Source organism: Lethenteron reissneri, chromosome 43, assembly GCF_015708825.2.
Source record: "Lethenteron reissneri isolate LAM-NWPU_2019-01 chromosome 43, ASM1570882v1, whole genome shotgun sequence".
Taxonomy (NCBI): domain Eukaryota; kingdom Metazoa; phylum Chordata; class Hyperoartia; order Petromyzontiformes; family Petromyzontidae; genus Lethenteron; species Lethenteron reissneri.
The window spans coordinates 5798243-5822953 of NC_083821.1; the positions used below are offsets into that span (position 1 = coordinate 5798243).

The 24711-nt window shown below is 47.3% G+C and overlaps 2 protein-coding genes and 1 long non-coding RNA gene across 8 annotated transcripts in view; 2 read left to right on the forward strand and 1 right to left on the reverse strand.

Moving 5' to 3' along the window:
* Window positions 1–19419, reverse strand: part of WASHC5 (WASH complex subunit 5) — a 42997-nt gene extending 23578 nt beyond the window's left edge. Inside the window, exons 1-12 of one of the 2 annotated variants that reach the window (XM_061569249.1) lie at window positions 18857–19419; window positions 16720–16865; window positions 15457–15541; window positions 14678–14778; window positions 10699–10891; window positions 9930–10082; window positions 9186–9299; window positions 6700–6871; window positions 4924–5051; window positions 4399–4528; window positions 3443–3591; window positions 534–664 (exon numbers count right to left, since the gene is read on the reverse strand). In XM_061569249.1, the coding sequence (XP_061425233.1) occupies window positions 534–664; window positions 3443–3591; window positions 4399–4528; window positions 4924–5051; window positions 6700–6871; window positions 9186–9299; window positions 9930–10082; window positions 10699–10891; window positions 14678–14778; window positions 15457–15541; window positions 16720–16865; window positions 18857–19042 (1688 nt within the window). In that variant the 5' untranslated portion in view covers window positions 19043–19419. Of the gene's footprint in view, window positions 1–533; window positions 665–3442; window positions 3592–4398; window positions 4529–4923; window positions 5052–6699; window positions 6872–9185; window positions 9300–9929; window positions 10083–10698; window positions 10892–14677; window positions 14779–15452; window positions 15542–16719; window positions 16866–18856 lie in introns of both variants that reach the window. The other variant, XM_061569250.1, reaches the window with a different exon arrangement.
* The window catches only part of LOC133353202 (uncharacterized), a 102895-nt gene that overhangs the window by 22240 nt on the left and 55944 nt on the right, over window positions 1–24711 (forward strand). The window lies entirely within an intron of this gene.
* Window positions 19469–24711, forward strand: part of LOC133353199 (phospholipase ABHD3-like) — a 61187-nt gene continuing 55944 nt past the window's right edge. The window contains exons 1-2 of one of the 5 annotated variants that reach the window (XM_061569252.1): window positions 19469–19781; window positions 21298–21441. The gene's annotated coding sequence lies outside the window, so the exon portion shown is untranslated. Of the gene's footprint in view, window positions 19782–21297; window positions 21442–22474; window positions 22632–24711 lie in introns of those variants that run through there. The other 4 variants (XM_061569254.1, XM_061569253.1, XM_061569251.1 and 1 more) reach the window with 4 other exon arrangements.

Genomic DNA, 24711 nt, shown 5'->3' on the forward strand with positions numbered 1-24711 from the left:
GGCTCTTTGAGTAGCAGGTTTGTGCCAGAAAGATGTCACATGCATGTCAACAAATATTAAATTTACTTGACAAATAAGATCTAAAACAAATTGTTCTAATGAAGCTCTTTGAGAAATTTAAAACCATGGGCATGTCAGAATCAGCATGGAAGGCACCAGCGAGCTGAACATTCACTGGCTGAAGTTACCGACACCGAGAAGCCCAAAGATAACTGAACACAAAAAGCAATCTTTCCATTTTAAATGAGAGCACCGTTTTGTGCGAGTTGGGAAAACAAACTAAAAAATATCCAGAAGCACACGGGCGCTAGCAGGGTTTTTAATTAACAATTAACCAGGGTCAAATTCCAATCAACAATTAACGAAGTCAGGATCTTCATTAAAAATGTAACAGCACTGCATTTTAAATCAAGGATCGATGATGGCCACACTGCGGTGGACATCTGAGCGTAGAACGGGCGGCTGGTGACAGCGGTGGCCATGGCAAGCAGATGGGCGAGTGGGCGAATGAGCCAGCGTGCCCCATGGAGCACCTGTCAATGATTTCCCAGGCATAGGAGAGGTCGCCGATAATCTGCATGCTGATAAGCACCTCCTCCTTGATGTTGATGGTGCGAATCATCTGGTGCAGGAAGCGACGCGTGTCCGCCAGGAATTGGCACACCTACAAAAAGCGTCGGGAGTGTTTACCAACTTTGGCAACAGCCAACGCGTAGCGAAAAACAGTTGTTGAAGAGATATGTGACACACACAATTTCCGAAAACCACATCGACTCAAATTCTCGCAATCTCAGAAGATAAGCAGAGTTACGGCTTTTTAAACGCTTGGATGGGATGCCTGAATATAGCCCGTATTGCAGAATGTGGTGACGAATTGTGGATGGCAGTACTGAGTGTTATTGCCTCATACATGAGGGTGTTCTCTGGGTACCCTGGTAAAGCCCCATCAGCAAATAATGCATTAATGCTAATGGACTTATACCCCAATGTAGAACCCTCTTGAAAGAGTCATGAGACTCGGTAAGACTTTGCCTGGTACGCAATTATCATAATTATTTAAAAAAATTCAACATTTGTTGTCTGATGGTAAAAAAAAGAAATTCAGCCAATGGAGTCACTGAAGTGTCACCAACATTTGAGCCTCACAAAAAATATACAATCGTGGCCTTTTGTAATTCATGCCAGCTAATCCCATGAAAGTGCTATTTTTAATGTCATACAGTGGAACCTCGATATATGTCGTTAATTCGTTCCAGAATATAGGACTTATACGGAAAATGACGTAGATACCAAATGAATTTTTCCCATAAGAAAATTAAGGGAAAGGAAATAATCCGTTCCAGAGGAAAATAAATGATATTTTATATGGCATATTATACATTAATGGGGTTGTATAAAATAATTTAGACACTAATTACTAAAATGCATACAGAAGCCACGTGACCGCGCTGCTGCCAGCTGCGCTAGTCACGTGACGTGCGCGCGCCTCGACCCGGGGCTCCACCCTCTATGGGGACCGCCCCCCACGTCCCCCCCCCACATCCCCCACCCCCACATCCCCCACCCCTCTCCCCCACGCCAGAGGTCGCAAACGGGTTTTGATTTCTTACCCGTACCCGGCCGCACTAGGGTCGCAAACGGGTACCCGTACCCGATACCCGGCCGGGTACGGGTATCGGGTACCCAATTGCGACCTCTGGAATGAAGCCATGTTTCAGGCGCAGGTGGGTTGATTCTAGGAACTTGAATTGTGAGAAGAGACAAGACGTTGGGAAATGAGTGAAAAACGGTTACTCACCAGTGAATCATGGCCTACCCGTACCCGGCCGCACCAGGGTCGCAAACGGGTACCCGTACCCGATACCCGGCCGGGTACGGGTAGCAGGATATCGGGTAGGGTACGGGTATCGGGTACCTGATTGCGACCTCTGCCCCACGCCCCCCGCCGCTCTCCCCCACATCCCCCTCCCTTCTCCCCCACGCCCCCCGCCCTTCTCCCCCACGTCCCCCACGCCACCCCGCCCCTCTCCCCCACGCCACCCCGCCCCTCTCGCTTTGTTTCAGTCGTGAACTGGGCATACGCGGGTACTGTACGCGGTGACTCATCCCGACCAATACAAGTTCGAGCAAGCACGTCGTATCCCAAGACATTTTTTTCTCGAAAAAACACGACGTATACCAAATTCGACTTATTCCAAAGCGGTTGTATACCGAGGTTCCACTGTATATGTAAGGGACATTCTTTATAAGCCAGACCCATAAAACATATATATTGAAATACAATCCATGTTTTTCCTGCTGCATAGTGCTTTACTCCATTCTGATTTCTTAACCACACTTGCATCGTGAAAACCTTTTAATTCAAGAATCAATGGGTTTGGAATCCAGACTTCAATCGTCGAACTGAAGCAGGCTTATGATTGGCCGCTTGTGGTCACATGGTTAGATTCCTCACATTTCTGAACAATCATATCCTTGTTGATTATATCTTGTCTGCGCTGTATTTTTAGACCAGTCGAGGCTGCTGTTTCTGAGTGCTCTTCAATCAATGCTTTGCTTTGTCACTGTGCAGCACAATAAACATGCTTCCTGATGCTTATGCATCATAATGCTCTGTCACCATCGTCATCATCATCTACAATCCCAAATGAGTAATGTGTATGTAATTTTCAGCACTGCGATGTTTCGGCCAATACCAGCTAACATTGCATGGTATTTTTGGCGATGGGAGGAATCCAGAGAAAACCCATCCAGCACAGAGGGAGAAGAACCTACAAACACCAGACAGAATGGCACCCCAGTTAGAAAATTAACCCAGACCCTTCTTGCTATGAGGCACAAGTGTTACCACTGCAGTGCTACCCTGCCACATACCCTGGCCACTCTGATCGCATTGCCCCATCTCCACCGCAGCGGTAATTTTTGCGTGCAAGGCAGAGGTCGCAACCGGGTACCGGATACCCGTACCCTACCCGATACCCGGCTACCCGTACCCGGCCGGGTACCGGTACCTGTTTGCGACCCTGGTGCGGCCGGGTACGGGTACGGGTGAGCCGCGAATCACTGGTGAGTCACCGTTTGTCACTCATTTCCCAACGTCTTGTCTCTTCTCACAATTCAAGTTCCTAGAATCAACCCACCCGCGCCTGCAACATGGCTTCATCCCAGAGGTCGCAATCGGGCACCCGATACCCGTACCCTACCCGTACCCGGCCGGGTACGGGTACGGCTGGGTACGGGTACCTGTTTGCGACCCTGGTGCGGCCGGGTACGGGTACGGGTAAGGAATCAAAACCCTTTTGCGACCTCTGGTGCAAGGGGACAACCATTCCATCAATCAATCGGTCTTCATTTCATGCGCCAATATCACCCTCAACAAAGGAGGCATCAGTGCACATGACAACGACTAAACTGGCAGTGGAGGTCAGGCTGTGCCAGTGACCTGCATGTTGGTGTCCAGCTGGTGGAACACCTGGACCTCCTCCAGCGCCTGAATCAGCTGCACAGTCTTGCGCCCAGCCGCAGTGGCATCCTCCGATCCCAGCGACGAGATCTGCTTGGCCATCTCCCGGAACCACGCCTGGAGGTTTTCTGAAGCGATAGTTCAGGATGCAGGAGAGAGAAGAGGGGCAGGCGACAAGAGAAGTAGGTAATTATTCCACGTAAAGCAGTTGTGTGTTTGGTTTGTAAAAAAACAACGGTCTCATATTAATGTGTTTCAGTTTAAAAATTGTCTGATTTGGACTTTCGGATTAGTTTTTTCCTGGATTCTCTACGTTGGGGGTCATTTATAGTATGTAATGATTTATTATGTCTTTGTGCTAACAAAAGTGACATCACCTGATGCCATGTGACACTACTCTTGGTGGGAAAAAGCATGGAAGCGAGGTAATAGAGGTGATGTCATTTCCTGTGACATCGCACTTTCAGATCAACTCCAAACAAATCATCTTTTTGAATCATTCAAAATTTCGTAGCTTGGTTTGATTTTCAGATTTTGCGATTGAATAAAAAAATTGCTGTCGCATTTCTAGTATGTAACGTCGTTGGATTTTGGGTTATTAACCATATCATCACAAATCTGTTTCACCGTTAATATGAAATAACCTTCAAGTTCTTCAGCCAAACATGAACATACCATTTGGGCTAATGTTCATAAATGTTTAATGATAAAATATACTTTATGTATAATTGTTTGTATTTTGTTCGTGTTGACACCGCTTAGGAATGACCAGAAATTGAGGCCTGGAGGGCAAAGGTTAATAAGATAGGCAGAGGAAAAAAAGAAACATTACAATAAATAGTACAACTTTTTAAGCTAAAAGGGAGCTCAAATGGAAGGACCACACCCGTCAAACCCTGGATAGCGACTGTCGGTGGAGGCAACGAACGAGATACCGTTCTTCTCGACGCGCGTGAGCGGCTTGGTGCCGGAGAACACCTCGGCCATCTCGATCATCCTCTCCGCTGCCTCGCTCCGGAAGCTCTCCCACTTGAGCTGTTTCTCCGCCAGCATCAGCCGGAACATCTGGGGCAACCGCCACCACCGCCACACCATACAAACCACAGTAGCGCATGGTGACCACGCAGCTTACAGCACCGTTACAACACAATTGTAATCTCATATATTACTTGTTTTTTTCAAGTTCACAATTTTTTTGTTATTTCCATTGTTCTATAGGAATAATGTAATTTATTGCCATCATGAATCAGTGTGGGACTGTGTACGTATATTGAACTGCTGTCGCACCGTACGTAGCCAACCGTGCTAAAGGGAGGTGTGGACTCTGGCAGTACAGCGCAACTGAGCATGTTAGAGACCTGCACACGATCGGCATCAACACATCCGACGGTCACGTGACGTTGTGCGCAAAGACAAATTGATAAGAGCTTGCGGATGTTTATTGTCTGGGCGGCCAGCACCTCCTTGAGCTGAAACTCCAGCTGAGCCGTGTTGAGCAGCAGCTGGAACATGGTGTCCGGTCGGTACTTGCAGTCAGCCATCACCTGCTCTCGCACCTGCCGGGACCTCTTATTGCTGGAGTCGTAAGCTACACAGGAGACAAAAAAAGGTGAGGATGTAAGGGTCAAAAATAACAGGGTGCCATTAGCAGTTTTTAAATTAAGCATTGCTCATCTCACATACTGCAAGATGTCTGACCAGCATGGAAGAATAGGCCAAATGCCTTCTAGTAGAGAGCCACTTCCGTGCCCTCGTTTAGGAGGCCGCTCTTCTATCTTACAGGTACACGCTAATTTCTCACATTAACATCACTAGCCCCAGCCACTTCTTTATGACCCTTGGGCTACACCCATTTCAAACCTTTTAAGACAGTCTGCCTCAGCAGCAGACCATGCTTTCCCACCTGATGACGGACGCTTGTGTTGCGCCCGAAACGTCGTGATTTATTTTATTTTCTACCCACATGACTTTACCGAAAGAACCTAAGAGTATGGATTCCTGCAGTCACGAAAGCTTCAAATCAAGATTAGAGGGGTTCTGTATAGTGCCCTCTAGTGGCGGCATTTCCACCACCAGCAGCAGTGGTGTGAGCAATCAGTTGCATGCTTGCACCTCTCTCTACCTTCAGTAACATTAGATTAAAGCATTACTGGTTAAATGTGTAAAAAAAATCCGGAACAAAGTTTTTACTTATTTATTAATTGGAGTTTCACGCTCGTATGCCATATGCTGTGAAAGTGACTTATAAATACTCTTATTTCTAGATTATATTATTTTCAGTTTGCTTTTGGGCGAGACCACAAGTGCTTGTTTTGAGGCATTATATGGTTCCGTGTTTTTGTAGTTTTAGCAGAAGTAAAACTTTTTCAAGCCAGATAGCAGCAGCTGACACTGTCAGATGTATCGTGAACTTTGTGCAACAAGCTCAAAGCATATTTCAAAAGAATAATGCACCGTGCAATTATTTTATCAACCCTTTTAAATGTACCACTGTACCAATTCTCAATTCATACCTTATGATAACATAGACAATCAGTTACAAATAATTAATACATTCATTAAATGAAGTGAAAAAAATTCTAACATTATTAAGCAGTTTGAAGCTTCCGTGACTGCAGGAATCCATACTATTTGGTTCTTTCGGTAAAGTCACGTAGGTAGAAAATAAATAAAATAAAACAAATCACGACATTTCGATTGTGTTGTGATTGAAACGTCGTGATTGGTTTTATTTTATTTCTAACTACGTGACTTTACCGAGAGAACCAAAGAGTATTATTAAGTGGGTTCTCATTAATTAAAACAATTGCAGCTGCCGGCAAGTCAGTTTTAATGGGTGAAGGTAAGGTTACTTCAAAAAAGGTTTGCAACGATGCACAGGTTGATAAGCATAGCAACAATTATTTTTTTATCACCATATGTATGTTGAATATTCTTGTTTCTTTCGGTAAAGTCACGTAGAAGGGAAATAATAAAATAATAAAAATAAAACATAATAAGATAATCGGAGGTGGCGGGGGAAGGACAACAACCTAAACACAAAAAACATTTTTAAATAAATGAGTGTTCAATCTAAATGAAAAAAAAACGTGTTGACGTTTCGGGCGACCGGCCTTCTGCTTTCGAATCGACGACGCGTGGGCACGCTCTCGACGGTGGGTGCCACGTGTGAACAAGAGCTTCGTGGCTCATCAGATTCCACCTCCAGCCTAAACGAAAGATCGCGACTCTCCGACCTGACTCTGCGACGTGCAGCATGGCCCAGCGCAGGCTGACGTTGCAGTCGCGCAGGCAGTGCAGCAGCTTGGGGATGGAGTCGAGGACGAACTCCTGCGTGAGCACGCCCTCCGTCAGGTACTGCCTCACCTCCTTCATCACACCGTCAAGCTTGCGTGCGTGGCGGCACGCCTGGTGTGGGTGGTGGGGGGGGCAGTGGTGGTAGATGGGGGGGCAGGGAGGGAGGGGGTGGCCAGACCAGGGTGTGCAGGTGGGAACGTCGGGAGTGTGTGAGGTTCAAGTTCATTTATTAGGTATAGCCCTGTGAGCCATTCGGCTCTTGAATCGGGTGCAACCGCAACAAACAAAAAACAAAAACATGAACAAAAAAACATCTTCAAGTGAATATGTGACTAAGTGCAAACAGAAAATCCAAGAAAAGACGGCAAAATATTGCAGAAAAAAACACCGTACACCAACGCTGTGTGCACAAATCCCAGTGGGATGCAAGTCAAACAACAACAACCACAAGACAACTTAGATTAAGGCCATCAGTCTAACTCTGTACTACAACAAACATGGCTAAACCAATACACTTTTCGAAATCACCAAAATAAAGCCATGAAAGCAATGAAAAAGCAATCATAGGAACTGTGACGGAATTTTCACAATAAATGGCATAAACAACATGTACTACTTCTAGATTTGAAGCTTTTGTGACTGCAAGGATTCATATTCTTAGGTTGTTTTCGGTAAAGTCACGTAGGTAAAACATTAAAATTAATAAAAGTAAAATAAAATAAAAATCACGATGTTTCGGAGGCAACACAAGCTTCCGTCTTCAGGTGGACCCGTCACAGCCACGACAGCTGTATCAAGTAAATGAGAGATTGCAGGAGCTACCACTCAGTTTATATAATGGTTGGAGAGGGGGGAAGGGCCAAGTACAGCACACTTTTTATTCATATGGTAAGGTGAGGCTTAAGAGGGTGAGCCTTTGTTATGGAGAGGTACGGTTTGTGACTCAACCTGTGAAAAGGAGAAAACAACTAAACATGGTAAACCTGTAATAGTTGTCTGTCAAATAAGATTGGCCAAATAAGTGTAGTTAAATCTTTTTTGCATGGTTAATCACATCTTTCCAATGTACTACCAAAACCCTGCAGCCATAGCTGGCTGCATGAGTCACTCTACAACAGCAGGAGGTGGGGAGGAAGAGGAGACGGAGAGAGATAAGTGAGAAAGAGAGGCAAGCACAACACGAGAATTAACACGTTAGATACTGACAGGTAGTACTGGTTAAATGCAATCTCGTGGGTGTGTGTGTATATACTCGTGTATATATCGAGCATGTAATATTACCCCTACGCTGCGATTCAATTTTCACAATTTGAAATCGATTTGATTCGTTTGTTTCTAAATTTTGCCATCGTGTTTTGTATTCTTTGGTTCTTTCTGTAAAGTCACGTATAAAGATAAAATAATAAATTAAATAATAGCATACGACGTTTCGATTGCAACACAAGCAATCATCATCAGGTATAAAAGAAATAGCAACAAAAAATCTAACCAGAAAACTATAGACAGACATATAAGCAGACAGATATCACCAAGATATATAGAGAGAGTAACACAGGTACAGAGAGGGGGATGATGATTGCTCGTGTTGCAATCTAAACGTCGTATGCTATTATATAATTTATTATTTAATCTTTATACGTGACGAACCAAAGAATAATTCCTGCAGTCACGAAAGCTCCAAAATTAATCGTGTTTTGTATTGTTTCTCAATGCTTGCGTGCACAATTGAACGCATGGGCCTCTATCCCGGGAAACTGACTCTTGGGCCATGCTGTATCGTGAGCGTAAACATCTATTTGAATCAAATAATGCAGGTTATGTATGCATGTTGAATTTCTTTTGCACCGTACACAGCCAACCATGCTAATCAGAGGTTACAATTACCCTCGCGTGTAACTAAATTACACAGCAGTATCATAGCAGTATCATATCCCTGGTATCTGCACTACCCGTACGATAGCGTTGCGTGTAACTAAATTACACAGCAGTATCATAGCAGTATCATATCCCTGTTATCTGCACTACCCATACGATAGTGTTGCGTGTAACTAAATTACACAGCAGTATCATATCCCTGTTATCTGCACTACCCGTACGGTAGTGTTGCGTGTAACGAAATTACACAGCAGTATCATATCCCTGTTATCTGCACTACCCGTACGATAGCGTTGCGTGTAACTGAATTACACAGCAGTATCACAGCAGTATCATATCCCTGTTATCTGCACTACCCGTACGATAGCGTTGCGTGTAACTGAATTACACAGCAGTATCACAGCAGTATCATATCCCTGTTATCTGCACTACCCGTACGATAGTGTTGCGTGCGAATCATCACGGGTGAACGATAAAGCATGACCAAGTGGACAGCGCACGCGACTGATTACCGATAGTGGAGTGGCTGTGGGTGAGGCCAGGCACACACCTGCTCGCGAATGTTGCCCGGCTCCAGGGTGTTGTTGAGTGCAGTCTTAGCTGCTTTGTATGGCTCCCAGGCCTCCATGAGGTTCACAGTCATGCCCATGTACACGCTGATCACCTGCGGGGAGGACAGGAGTGTGACTCGCTACTTTCCATTTGGCCTCTTGTTCGAAACAAACAAGCTGGCAATACTGTCAAATAGAGGAGCATCCGCTTTGGAGAATTATCAAAGAAACGTGTGCAAATAAACATTAAACGGGCAAATGCTCCTTCATATCTTAATAACACAGAAAGGTGGACTCACAAACAGCAGGAACACACAACCTCACAACATGCCTTGCATGCATGTGGTGTGACCATCACATTGCATGTACAATGCTCTCAGTCTTGTCCAGACCACCAGTGCAAGAGCTAAATGTGTAGCTGTATTTTTAAGCCACAAATTTGAAGAGAGTAATAATGTGGCCATCCCAATAAGGCTGAAAGGAACGCACCTGGCAGCACAGTGGGGGTGGCTTGCAGGGGGTTTCCTGCCTTCGAGAGGTAGAATTTCGGGGGCAGCCACCATTTTTACAGTGGCTCGGGTAATGATTCACACAAAAAAAGTCGACTAAAATCTTCTGTAAAGTAATCGACTTAATTGACTATTACACACATTGCCGTGCACTCATATAACCTAAACAAACTTATCGACCAAGCGAGCACAAGCATTGGTTGAGTTCATGCTCGTGTGCTGCCCGGTGCTCACCCAGTTGTCGGGAAAGTACTTGTCGACGATCTCGCGCATCTTGGCCTGTTGCGTGTGCAGCGTCGAGGGCTGCAGGTACAGCAGCACATAGAGCATGGCGGCCTGCGTGGCAAGCGCCGTGCTCCGATGCTCTGGCAAGGGATACGCCGACACCTGCGCGCAGCGGTGCGAGGTCCGGTAAACGCCGGGCACGAGTGGATTAATGATCAACATTGCAACATTCATCCAATTATTTGGGGTTTTGGATACGTCATTGCATGCCTATTAGAGACATCAGTACTGCAGCAGTGAACTTTGCTCGCTCGGTTTCAACCACGAAAGAAGCGTGTTATTATACTTCTACACTGCGAGGCGGAAAGAGGAAAACATGGATGAGATAACATATGCAGGTTCATGAACATAATTTAAACCATTAATTTAAAAAAATTGGATCTGGCAGAACACTTTGCTAGCGGAGGTGATGGACAATGGTCAAGAATAATAATAATGGAGTGGCAGCCAAGGAATGGAACACATCCGAGAGGACATCAGATGAGGAAAATGGAGCGATGAAATCACATTGTATGCAGGTACCCGATGGATTATTACATCGAAGGATCACAAGAGGCGGCGACAGTACGGGGAGGCCTTCATCCAGCAGCGATTTAAACATGGCAGCTGACCATGGATCAGGTGGCAGCAGCATGTAGCAAGCAGTAGTGGAATAACTGTGGCTGGTTTAGCGCGGGGTGGGGGGTGGGCGGAAGGGGTGGGGGCGTGCAGATCGTGCCTGGTTGTAGATGTCGTCGGAGCGCAGGCGTCCAATGAGCATGCTGATGAACGTCTCGCTCACGGGCACGCGCTGGAAGTAGCTCTCGGGGTACCCGACCGGGCGGCGCGAGCCAGGCGCCGACGAAAACCCCGTGCTGCGCAACAGCTTGCAGACGTCATCGATGTTCGAGTCGGCCGAGGAGCGAGCGCCGCTAGAGTCGTGAACGACACGCGACTCAGCAATCAATGGCTCGGCAGCAGCGAAGCCGCCTCCTTTGCAGTCTCAGGTTTGCAATAGTTTACGACTTGAAATATATAGTGCCTCGCACGGGTATAAGTAATACAAGTCGCGGAGCACAATTGAACACAACACTTCACAAAAAGTCTCGTTATGACAGTTTCATTTGTGGAACCTTTTTTGCCAGTATCAAAATGTTGAACAAAATAAGAATAGGCTTACCCTTTCAGACAATAAAACAGGAGTTAAGATATTCAAACACCAAACAGATACCTATTTGCAAGGCATCAAGTCTGCATTAACCACACGTGCTTGTGGAAAAACATGCAAACCAACATGCTCTGATAATATATGCATTGTCTTTGAAACTGATTGGCCTACACCAGAGACAACCTTCTTTATGGCCTAGTCTCACCAGTGTTAAAGCAGAGAACGCCAAAAGGCGAACAGTAATAAATTATCTAAAAATAAGTTTTTTTAAAAACTACGCTTTAATGAAATGTACTGTCCGAGCTGCCCCTCCCCCTGCCCCCTTCCCCCATCGCCCCTCCCCTCCTTCCACACCCCCCGCCCCTGGGCGTGGCTCCCCGAGGCTTGCCGTGACATAAGGGACCACGTGGTGATTTACAGCCAACGTGAGTTGAGCATGGACAATTAGAGCCGTAAAAAAGATTGTTTAAAAAAGATATATTTTTATTTTAATGATAGAATATAGTATTGTCATCAGTATGACGTACCTCTACGAAGTTAGCAGTCGATACGACATTGGGAAGACGGTTGAAATTGAGTTACAAGATTTTTTGATATGACAACACATACAGTAGGTTAAATAAAAGCGTGTAAAAAGTTTTAAAATATATGTTTGGGATTTTTTTAGATAGAATATCGTGTTGTCATCAGTATGACATACCTATACCAAGTTTGCAGTCGATAGCACATTGAGAAGTGTGTAAAAACTGAGTTGCAAGATTTATTTTTTGAGGATACAACAGACAAAGTGAGTTAAATAAAAGCGTGTAAAAAAAGGCAATGCAAGCATCAACGTATAAATGGCTCGGGTTGAACAGATACATCTATGGGCCCTTTTGTTTGCACCATTAGCATGTCATATTAGCAGACCATTTGCAGACATTAACTCAGAATTGCAAAAAGCTTCCAAGACAACCGACAACACTGAATGAACACTGGCAGTGTGTTGGGTGGTTGGACAATTTAATATGTGCATCTCTGACAATTTGAATCCTCACCTTACAATTTCTGCAAGGCATGTAACCATGCAATACAATTATTAAAACACTTCAGCTCAAAATACATATCGCACGTGTGAGAAACAAATATTTACGATGAATATGGGATTGTATGTAATCGGTGTGTTTGTGGCAAACTTGCAGCCACTGCACATTCTGAATGAACCACAAGTGCAATAACACGGACTATTGAATCATGCCCCCTCTGAATGCTGCCAATTCATCAACATGCTGGGGATTGAATTATTACACGCTTCAATTCTACAGGGCATTACAATGAGGCAATGTCTACTGGAAAGCGAACATGAGACCTTGTGACACCATATATAACCGAAAACATTTGTGTTCTAGCATATTTGTTCTAAATAAAAATTGACCAATGAATAAATCATTAAATGTTTTCCTTTCATGCATGCCGGTTTATGCAAGTCACTCCTGAACTCATAGCCCCAAACGGCTGACGTGAGCAACCCCTCGGTGTAAAAAAACACAATGAATATATAACACTTTGTAACAATTTTTTTTTATTCCTGGGTAGTAAGTGTTATTTCTTAATTGTTTAAAGCCTCAAAAGTAAAACATTTTTAATTGTTAAAGTTTTTTATTTAAAATGTTTTACAATTTTCAATGTTATTGAAAAAATGTATCATACATGAAAAATGTTGCGAGAATCTCTTACACATTAGTCATGGGTGAAATAAATGTATTTTTGTAGGATGATACAGAGGGGGGAAAAGAGAGCCACGAAGTTCGCTATCCCAAGAATTTGGCGGGAACCCACTGACCACTCAAGGCAACTGCTACTTCTGCATGGTAGGACCCTTCAAAACGTCTGACTGGCAAGAAGGCACCTGCTATCACGTATCCGGACCTTCCTTCATCCATCGCCCCGGTGCCACACTGCCATGAGCTTCCCGCACCCACTCCTCCGGAGAGAGAGCAGCCGTCTTTAGAAGAGAGCAGCAAGTCAGAGAGCGAGGAAGACGTTGTAGATCCAGATGACAATTTTAGAGGTGGAGCTGAGAAGAGAAACCCATACTACCCCAACCATAAAGAAGACCTCAATAACTTGATCAGAGATCTTGGTCTCACCAAGTCCAATGCTGAGCTTTTGACGTCTAGGCTCAAGCAGTGGAACTTGTTGGATGAAAGTGTGCAAGTCGCAGATCAGAGGAAGCGTCACCAACATTGTTGCAGCTTCTTCACCCGTCAAGATGGGCTCTGCTTCTGCCACAATGTGATCAGTCTGTTCGAGGCAATCGGAATCTCCTGTAACCAGAATGAGTGGCGCCTCTTCATTGACAGCTCATCCAGGAACCTCAAAGACGTGCTGTTCAATAATGGTAATAAGTACCTGTCTCTTCCCCTGGCTCACTCGGTGCACCTCAAAGAGAATTACAACAGCATCATGACCTTGCTGGATGCCTTGAAGTATGATGAGTACGGCTGGGAGGTCATCGGAGACTTCAAAATAGTGGCATTCCTGATGGGTCTCCAAGGCGGTTTTACCAAGTTTCCCTGCTATCTTTGCCTTTGGGACAGCAGGGACACCAAGGCGCACTACCACAGGCGGGACTAGAGTTCTCTGTGGGGAGGAACGTCAAGTGGGAGCCACTGGTGGACCCCCGGAAGGTTCTGATGCCACCACTGCACATCAAATTGGGCCTTATTAAACAATTTGTCAGAGCTGTAGATAAGGAGTCGGCAGCCTTCCAGTACCTTCAAGACTTCTTCCCTAAGGTCAAAGCCAGTGTCTTCGACAGACCACAGATAAAGAAGATTCTGGAGTGCAATGAATTCCCCAAGAAGCTCACTAGTAAGGAGAAAGTGGCTTGGAACAGCTTTGTCGCAGTGGTTACTGGCTTCCTGGGCAATCACAAGGTCGAAAACTATGTGGAGCTGGTTGAGACTCTGGTGAAGAACTACGGCACAATGGGCTGTAGGATGTCCCTCAAAGTCCATATCCTTGATGCTCATCTTGAGAAATTAAAGGAGAACATGGGAGCGTACTCGGAGGAGCAAGGCGAGCGCTTCCACCAGGATATACTGAACTTTGAACGGCGCTACCAAGCACAGTATAACGAGAACATGATGGGAGACTACATTTGGGGGCTGATTCGTGAAAGTGATTTAAAGTATAATTATAAATCTAGAAAACCAAATCACTTCTAAATCTTTTGCAGTAATTTTTGTATTACTTTAGTATAAATACATGTTAATTTTGATTAATATGTTGTTTTTTCTGACTTTATGTGAATGAAAGGACACCAATTCGCCCTTTTTCTCATTGAAAATAGGTACATTTCAAATTATCACTGTCCTGGTTGGAAAATAACAGCCATTTTCCATACTTTTTAGGCATAATCCAGGAACAAAAGTTGTGTTACACAGTGTATAATAATGATAATCGGCATTTTGCTTTTTATCCCCCCGCCCAAGCAATTAAATTGAGAGAAAACTGTAATAAAAACGAGCAGATGCAATATGAGACACGTGTGCTTTACTGCATTTACCTGTATCTGTAGTAGGAGACGAGCATTCTTTCCCGCACCTCACCCTCGATCCGCTGATCAATCACCAGCAACATCACTCCGTACAAGTAGAGTGCCTCACACTGCCGACCACACACAAAGACAGGCGCTGCCTGCTTAAACATGTGCTGTTGAAATGAGTATGAGGCCAAAACAATGGAGGATTCTAAACCCTGCTTTGCAAAAATAGCAATTTTATTTTAATAGCAGGAAACATGCCCCTGTCTGTGTATGTTATTATCTCTACTTGCTTTGTGCCCGATTAACTAGGAGGGAACACAGTGATACAAGGCAGCCCGGTGCATTTAAGTTCGGACCACATATTGCAGATCGATGAACAATGGTGCGCCTTTTGGCGTCATCTGGTCCAACACCATGTGAGACTAGGCTTTAAGAAAAGCTGTCTCGGGTGTGGACCAATCAATTTCAAGGACAGTGCATACATTATCAAAGTTGTGTTTTTTGTTTGCAGTCCGACAGCAGGTATTGTGGTCAATGCAAACATGACTCCTTGTAAAAAAGGTGTCAAGTTTTGTTGCCAGATAAAAGGGTAAAAAAACAATTATCATCGATGAACAATTGATTGTTCATGAGCCTAAAACAGTAAACTATAGAAGTTAGGATCACGGAGTTTTAGTGACCAGTGGAATTATGTACACACGTGACTACATTGCACAATTGTACTGTCAGGTGCATAACATGGAACGCAAGCTGATAACAGAGTACTAAAAGCCATGCATGCTGGTGTAAAACACACAAACCATGAGTTGCTTTCCATCCTCATTGAGAAGCACACTCTCCAGGGTTTGCTGAATGTACACTCCTTCAGATAAATCCTCCAGGTATCTGGAATGAAAAATTAGCACCAATGGCAAACTTTCACATGTTCGTTCCTGGGAAATTTTTGATGAAACACAGACATTTCAATCAATCAATCGATGTTCATTTTACATTCTAATATCGCCCTCAATAAAATTGGCATCAGTGCACAGCTGAATTTGCTTGGTAAAAGATTGGTGGATCTGGAAACCTGGACTGTGATGAAAACAAGGCCTGGAGCCGGTGCTCTAATGGTTAAAGGTCACAATATTATTGGTTGTGGTGTAAATATGATGGGTAATTATTATCCAGGGAAACCTCACCGAGTCTCATGACTCTGCTACGTTTTCACAGAAGGGGGCAATGATTATAATACACACCATACAGGTATCCCTAAATTTATGAAAGGAATGCGTTCTTCAAAAAAACATGCGTAAAACGAAATTTCGTAAATCGTAATGGCTCTTCCCATTAATTTAATGCAAAAACGTAGGGATGTTTTTTGGACAGTCATTCCAACTGTACTCCTAACACACATATACACCGATATCACTTTTCACAATACAAAAATAATAGTGAAGAAAATGAATATTAAAAGATTTTTTAAAAAAATTAACCAAAATAATTAACCTTTTCAGTGAACTCACCAAAAGATCTGCTTGACGAAATGACTGGTAAGGTAATGTAGAGGCATTACTGATTCAATGTTGGGATACCGTGACACCGTCACGGACCGATGGCGTAGCCTCCTGGGTGCTTCTTGTTTGATCTCATGGCGCGTGCTGTGTGAAATTTCTCTCACGTGGAAATTCTATTTAATTAATCGAAAAGTGCCAATAATTTGCAATTGCGTAAATGCTACATTTCATAAACCGAATGTTCTTAAAATCGATGGACACATGTATATATTTCAACCGAGTAATTTGCAGGAAAATTTTCTAATTTAATAAACTTGGATTTTGACACCATGGGATCTTTAACGTCCACTGTCAAGTAGACCACCTGTATTTTGATGATTCAACAAGTTAATTATTCTTCTTGTCCTACCCCCGATTAGCAGTTGGCTCCATACAGTGCGAAATAGGTTCAACATACATACACCCGCAGCGTCATTCAGGGCTGCCGCTGAATTCACACCAAAAACCTTTGCAACAAGCAGCGAACGCGCTACCACTGGCTAGGTCATGTCATCGTAATGCGAGTACCTGTTGAGATCCACAATGTACTTGTGCACACTCTCAAAGGCCAAGTAGAAGCGTGTGAGGATTTCGATGTAATTCTCTCGTATCTCCTCGTCCAGGTCTTGCAGCTCAGGTTTGGCATCTATTCGGCTATCCAACAGCTCGCTGGTCTGTGGTATGAGGAACAAAGCGATTGATAGTAAATCACATCACGGATGGGGCAGTAAATGACATAACGAGATAAACGTGTCAATGAATGCCAAGAGTGAGATAAGTTTTACGTTGGCCACTGTGTAACAAATGTGAGTAAAATAAGTGTGCCACTGTGTTACGTATGCGACCAGACCCAATGTCCCACATTTGACAGATGACAAAAACAAATGTACCACTGTGCTGACATTCATGAGAGGATGCCCAGGGGTACCGATATATAACAGGAGTGAGCTCAGACCCAAGTCTAACATTTAAACTAAAAACTAAACAACAACAAAAGAAAGTTTTTTTTATAATTTATCAGACAAGGCCCACGGAGCTATAATAGCTATGTTTCATAAGCGACCTGGCTATTACAAATGATGAGTCAACTTAGTGGCTTATCACGTGGAAATTTATAGCAGCCAAATACTCCAAACGCCTGTTGATTCTAAATGTGGAGGGAAAAACCGGAGACTATGTGTGCGAATGTATGACTGGTTAAACACCAAAGGCAGGTGTACATTATGAACACCAAAGGCAGTTGTGCTGGTTACACACCATTTCCAGTTGTGCTCATGCAGCCTGAATAAACTCCCAGGTTAAGGTGTGTTGATTAAACAAGTTCCAGCCGTCCTAATGCGTGAGTGGTTAACCTCCGGACCCAGACGTGTGGGGTAACGAGTTAAACTCCGGACCCAGGCGAGTTGGATAACGAGTTCAACACCGGTCCCAGGCGTGTGGGATAACGAGTTAAACTCCGGACCCAGGCAAGCTGGGTAACGAGTTAAACTCCGGACCTAGGCGTGTGGGGTAACGAGTTCAACACCGGACCCAGGCGTGTGGGGTAACGAGTTCAACACCGGACCCAGGCGTGTGGGGTAACGAGTTCAACACCGGACCCAGACGAGCTGAGTAACGAGTTCCACACCGGGCACATGCGAACTGGGTAACGAGTTAGACACCGGACCCAGCCGAGCTGGGTAACGAGTTAAACACCGAACCCAGGTGAGTGGGGTAACGAGTTAGACACCGGACCCAGGCGTGTGGGGTAACGAGTTCAACACCGGTCCCAGGCGTGTGAGATAACGAGTTAGACACCGGACCCAGCCGAGCTGGGTAACGAGTTAAACACCGGACCCAGGCGTGTGGGGTAACGAGTTAAACACCGGACCAGACGTGTGGGGTAACGAGTTAAAACACCAGACCCAGGCGAACTGGGTAACGAGTTAAACACCGGACCAGACGTGTGGGATAACGAGTTAAACACCAGACCCAGGCGTGTGGGATAACGAGTTAAACACCAGACCCAGGCGTGTGGGATAACGAGTTAAACACCAGACCCAGGCGTGCTGGGTAACGAGTTCAACACCGTATCCAGGCTTGTGGGATAACGAGTTAGACACCGGACCCAGACGTGCTGGGTAACGAGTTCAACACCGGACCCAGGCGTGTGGGGTAACGAGTTCAACACCGGACCCAGGCGTGTGGGGTAACGAGTTCAACACCGGACCCAGGCGTGTGGGGTAACGAGTTCAACACCGGACCCAGGCGTGTGGGATAACGAGTTAAACACCGGACCCAGGCGTGTGGGATAACGAGTTAAACACCAGACCCAGGCGTGTGGGATAACGAGTTCAACACCGGACCCAGGCGTGTGGGATAACGAGTTAGACACCGGACCCAGGTGAGCTGGGTAAGGAGTTCAACACCGGACCCAGGCGTGTGGATAACGAGTTAGACACCGGACCCAGGCGTGTGGGATAACGAGTTAGACACCAAACCCAGGCGTGTGGTGGTAACCAATTAGACACCGGACCCAGGCGAGCTGAGTAACGAGTTCAACACCGGACCCAGGCGTGTGGATAACGAGTTCAACACCGGACCCAGGCGTGTGGATAACGAGTTAAACTCCAGACCCAGGCGAGCCGTAGTCCCGAAACCCCTGCACGCCGCCCGCCGCCCGCACCTTGAAGTATGAGAAGTCGCTGACGAGCTCCCCGTACTTGGCGACCTCGGCCCGTTCGCGCAGGCGGAACACGGGCGGCACGAACTCGGCGAGCCTCAGCAGCTCGGCGATGATTGCGTTCCCGCGAGACACAACCCGTAGGATCGCCTGCCCGCACAGGTTATTCTCGGCGAGGAAGTCCACCATGGTTCGCCCTCGACTCCCTCCTCCCCGAGATCCGGAGGCGGCCCGTGTAGGCCGAAGCCTCGGCCTCGCCTAGCGAAGCCTGCCGGCTCCCCTTCACCTCTCCCTGGCCGAGCTGCAGAGGCCCGGGGGTCCAAAACCCGCACCCCGAAGAACCTGCAGCGGCGTATCGATTTGTCTCGCGATCTCTACGCTACGGCAATAAACACGTTGCCTTTCTTTCAAACGCTCGGTCTTTGCTGAAAATCGATCGCCAATATTTCACGAGGCGATGAAATTAGAAATCGAACAGCGGGTCACGTGACACAGGCGCTTGGTGCAGGGGGAGCGCGCCGTCACGTGACGAGGCGCTCGCGCTGCACGTGACGCGGCCCGTCACGTGGTTGGGATTTCCCATTGCCCCCCACCCACACACACCCTCCTCCACAAAGACAAAGATCCCCCGTGTAGCCTTCACAGACCGATGGGGCAAGTGCCCCCCCTTCCCCTCTAGTGGCGATGTTGAATAAACACCACCGCACCGGATAATTACTCATTTGAGGCTGAGTCGACCTAGGGGGGCGGGGAGGAAAGCCCCCCCCCCCCCACCTGGGACCGGTTCGAGATGAAATGGAACTCTGGCGGCGCTGGTTTGGAGCGCGTGGCGCCAACCGCTGCACCACCGCTCGCGAGCTGGTCACCCCACACCCCCCTCCACAACCAACGTGCATTGCGCAACGTGGACGCCCAAGTGCATTGAGTGGTGAGTTCAGGTTCTCTCCCCTCCCCCCCCCCGTGCATTGAGTGGTGAGTTCAGGTTCTCCCCCCCCCCTTGCATTGAGTGGTGGAGTTCAGGTTCTCTCCCCCCCCTCTTGCATTGAGTGGTGAGTTCAGGTTCTCTCCCCCCCCCTCTTGCATTGAGTGGTGGAGTTCAGGTTCTCTCCCCCCCCCTGCATTGAGTGGTGGAGTTCAGGTTCTCTCCCCCCCCCGTGCATTGAGTGGTGAGTTCAGGTTCTCTCCCCCCCCCCTTGCATTGAGTGGTGAGTTCAGGTTCTCCCCCCCCTTTGCATTGAGTGGTGAGCTCAGGTTCTCTCCCCTCACCCCCCCCCGTGCATTGAGTGGTGAGTTCAGGTTCTCTCCCCCCCCCCCTTGCATTGAGTGGTGAGTTCAGGTTCTCCCCCCCCCTTGCATTGAGTGGTGGAGTTCAGGTTCTCTCCCCCCCCCCCTTGCATTGAGTGGTGAGTTCAGGTTCTCTCCCCCCCCCCCTACATTGAGTGGTGGAGTTCAGGTTCTCTCCCCCCCCCCCTTTGCATTGAGTGGTGGAGTTCAGGTTCTCTCCCCCCCCCCCCTTTGCATTGAGTGGTGGAGTTCAGGTTCTCCCCCCCCCCCTTGCATTGAGTGGTGAGTTCAGGTTCTCTCCCCCCCCCTTGCATTGAGTGGTGAGTTCAGGTTCTCTCCCCCCCCCCTTTCATTGAGTGGTGAGTTCAGGTTCTCTCCCCCCCCCCCTTGCATTGAGTGGTGAGTTCAGGTTCTCTCCCCCCCCCCCCTTGCATTGAGTGGTGAGTTCAGGTTCTCTCCCCCCCCCCCTGCATTGAGTGGTGGAGTTCAGGCTCTCTCCCCCCCCCTTTCATTGAGTGGTGAGTTCAGGTTCTCTCCCCCCCCCCCTTACATTGAGTGGTGGAGTTCAGGTTCTCTCCCCCCCCCCCTTACATTGAGTGGTGGAGTTCAGGTTCTCTCCCCCCCCCCCTTGCATTGAGTGGTGAGTTCAGGTTCTCTCCCCCCCCCCCTACATTGAGTGGTGGAGTTCAGGTTCTCTCCCCCCCCCCTTTGCATTGAGTGGTGGAGTTCAGGTTCTCTCCCCCCCCCCCCTTTGCATTGAGTGGTGGAGTTCAGGTTCTCCCCCCCCCCCCTTGCATTGAGTGGTGAGTTCAGGTTCTCCCCCCCCCCCTTGCATTGAGTGGTGAGTTCAGGTTCTCTCCCCCCCCCCTTGCATTGAGTGGTGAGTTCAGGTTCTCTGCCCCCCCCCTTTCATTGAGTGGTGAGTTCAGGTTCTCTCCCCCCCCCTTGCATTGAGTGGTGAGTTCAGGTTCTCTCCCCCCCCCCTTGCATTGAGTGGTGAGTTCAGGTTCTCTCCCCTCCCCCCCTACATTGAGTGGTGGAGTTCAGGTTCTCTCCCCCTTTGCATTGAGTGGTGAGTTCAGGTTCTCTCCCCCCCCCCCCCCCCTTACATTGAGCGGTGGAGTTCAGGTTCTCTCCCCCTTTGCATTGGTCTCGCTCAGCTGTTCCCCACCCCCCATCATCCGGACGTTGACGAAACACCGCCGACGTTTTACTTCTTCAAAAGGCGACTTCCTCACGAGGCCGCTGTGTGTCTGTCAGTCCAACACTCAACTCACTGCCCACCCCCCCCCAGAGAGAGGTAGGTGCGTGACCTGACTGTCATTGGCTTTGTGTGTGTGTGAGTCTACACATGTGCGTGTACACACGTGTTCATTGCGTGTGAGTGAGTCTACACACGTGTTCCTTGCTTGTGTGTGAGTCTACACATGTGCGTGTACACACGTGTTCATTGCGTGTGTGAGTGAGTCTACACACGTGTTCCTTGCGTGTGAGTGAGTCTACACATGTGCGTGTACACACGTGTTCCTTGCGTGTGTGTGAGTCTACACATGTGCGTGTACACACGTGTTCCTTGCGTGTGTGTGTGAGTGAGTCTACACACGTGTTCCTTGCTTGTGTGTGAGTGAGTCTACACATGTGCGTGTACACACGTGTTCCTTGCGTGTGTGAGTGTGAGTCTACACATGTGCGTGTGTGTGAGTCTACATATGTGCGTGTACACACGTGTTCCTTGCGTGTGTGTGTGTGAATGAGTCTACACATGTGCGTGTACACACGTGTTCCTTGCGTGTGTGTGTGAGTCTACACATGTGCGTGTACACACGTGTTCCTTGCGTGTGTGTGAGTCTACACATGTGCGTGTACACACGTGTTCCTTGCGTGTGTGAGTGTGAGTACACATGTGTGTGTGAGTCTACACATGTGCGTGTACACACGTGTTCCTTGTGTGTGTGTGAGTCTACACATGTGCGTGTATACACGTGTTCATTGCGTGTGTGTGAGTGATTCTACACACGTGTTCATTGCTTTGTGTGAGTCTACACATGTGCGTGTACACACGTGTTCCTTGCGTGTGTGTGTGTGAGTGAGTCTACACATGTGCGTGTACACACGTGTTCCTTGCGTGTGTATGAGTCTACACATGTGCGTGTACACACGTGTTCCTTGCGTGAGAGTGAGTCTACACATGTGCGTGTACACACGTGTTCCTTGCGTGTGTGTGTGAATGTCCACGTGTTTCGTGCGTCTATGGGGAGCGGTAGTGAACGACGAACCCGGCAGGTCCCCGGGGTTCGATTCCCGCTCACGGAACCTGTCCCTGGGCCTCTCCCCTAGGTCGACTCGGCCTCAAACGAGTGACCCGGGGAGACAAAGGCGGTCGGGCGTGGTGCTGGCCACCCACCCGCTCGTGTGCCGTGCCAAGGCCTTCATAGGTGCTCGCTAACAGCACTTGTCACCTACACAAGTCCATTTTACAGGCGACATACACGGGGTGGGTGTCTCTGTGTGTCTCTGTGGGTGTCTCTGCGTGTGTCTCTGCGGGTGTCTCTGTGTGTGTCTCTGTGGGTGTCTCTGCGTGTCTCTGTGGGTGTCTCTGTGTGTGTCTCTGTGGGTGTATCTGCGGGTGTCTCTGCGTGTGTCTCTGTGGGTGTCTCTGCGTGTCTCTGTGGGTGTCTCTGCGTTTCACGTGGCCTCAAAGGTGCACATGGCCTGGCACAAGCGTCGTGGTAACGTCACCGCCACTTAGTGGCGAATGGCGGTTGTTGTTGTTGTCTCTGCGTGTCTCTGTGGGTGTCTCTGTCTCTGTGAGTGTCTCTGTGGGTGAAGCGGTGGTGACCCGGGTGACCGGGCCTCCCCTAGGTCGACTCAGCCTCAAATGAGTTCCTGGTGCGATGCGTAAACATCGCCACTGGGGAGACAAAGGCGGTCGGGTGTGGTGCTGGCCACACACCCCTTCGTGTATCGTTCTGGTTTCCATAGGTGCTCGCTAACAGCACTTGCCCCTACAGGCTACACGGGGGATCGTTGTTGTATGTATGGTTGTCAATCTGCCTGTGTGTTCTTTGATGATTCTAGTGTAGGAGCTGTGGTTTGGGCAACTTTGTCAACTCTAGTGCTTCTTCTGCTCAACTTTAATAGGCGTTAATTCTAGATTTGAAGCTTTCGTGACTGCAAGGATTCATATTCTTAGGTTGTTTCGGTAAAGTCACGTAGGTAAAAAATTAAAATTAATAAAAGTAAAATAAAAATAAAATAAAATAAAAATCACGACGTTTCGGAGGCAACACAAGCTTCCGTCTTCAGGTGGAACCGTCACAGCCACGACAGCTGTATCAAGTAAATGAGAGATTTCAGGAGCTACCACTCCGTTTATATAATGGTTGGAGAGGGGGGAAGGGCCAAGTACAGCACACAAAACGTGATTTTTATTTTATTTTACTTTTATTAATTTAAATTTTTTACCTACGTGACTTTACCGAAAAAACCTAAGAATATAAATTTAATAGGCGTTCCCTTGAACGAGCTCGCTCCAACAGTCAGTATTGGTGTGTGTGGGGGGGGTATGTATGGGTTTCTGGGCCTCCCCTAGGTCGACTCAGCCTAAAATGAGTACCCGGTAGGTGGTGCGTGAACATCGCCGCCGGGGAGACAAAGGCGGCCGGGCGTGGTTGCTGGCTACCCCCCCCCCCCCTCCTGTGCCGTGCCGGCCTTCATAGGTCATCGCTAACAGCACTTGCCCCGACAGTATGCTAAGGCTACACGGGGGATCTTTGCCTATGTGTGTGCGTTGCCAGTGACAGCAACGCGTTTCCTATGTAACAAGAGCCCTTACTTTGTGTATTGTGTGAGAGAGGTCGACAGCTCGTTTTGTCATTCGACTGCTGGATGACGACCTCCCTGGCCACGCCTGGTCAGCCAGGAGAGTTGTTTAACCATACTTCACCACCCTGGTTGGTTAAGTGGTGGTCTGGGGGGGGTGGTGTGTGTGTGTGTGCCCAGGACTGGTGTATGGTGTTTTTTTCTGCAATATTTTGCTGTCTTTTCCTGGATTTTCCGTTTGCACTTAGTCACATATTCACTTTAAGATGATTTTTGTTCATGTTTTTTTTGGTTGCGGTTGCACCCGAAGAGCCGAATGGCTCACAAGGCTATACCTAATCAATGAACTTGAACTTGTTCCAGATACCACTCTCCACCGATGTTAGTCGTTCAGGTTGCCTGGTTCATAGAGCATGACCTCTCGGGCCCTGTCATAAGAACGTGGCATTTCCACCACTGGGTTATAATCAACACTAATAAAATTGTGAAATGATCCAACTTTAGATCATCCAGAGTAGTGGGGTGAAGAGGGAAGGGTCTGGATAAAATGGGGGGGGGGGGGGGGTATAGCAGAAAATCCATCAACTTATTTTAGCTCCTGAACATATTGACATTTGCAAAAATATAACTTTATTTCAGCAAACTTTGATTTAAAGCTTTCGTGACTGCAGGGATTCATATTCTTGGTTCTTTCAGTAAAGTCACGTAGAAGGGAAATAATAAAATAATACAAATATAAAACAATAAAAATT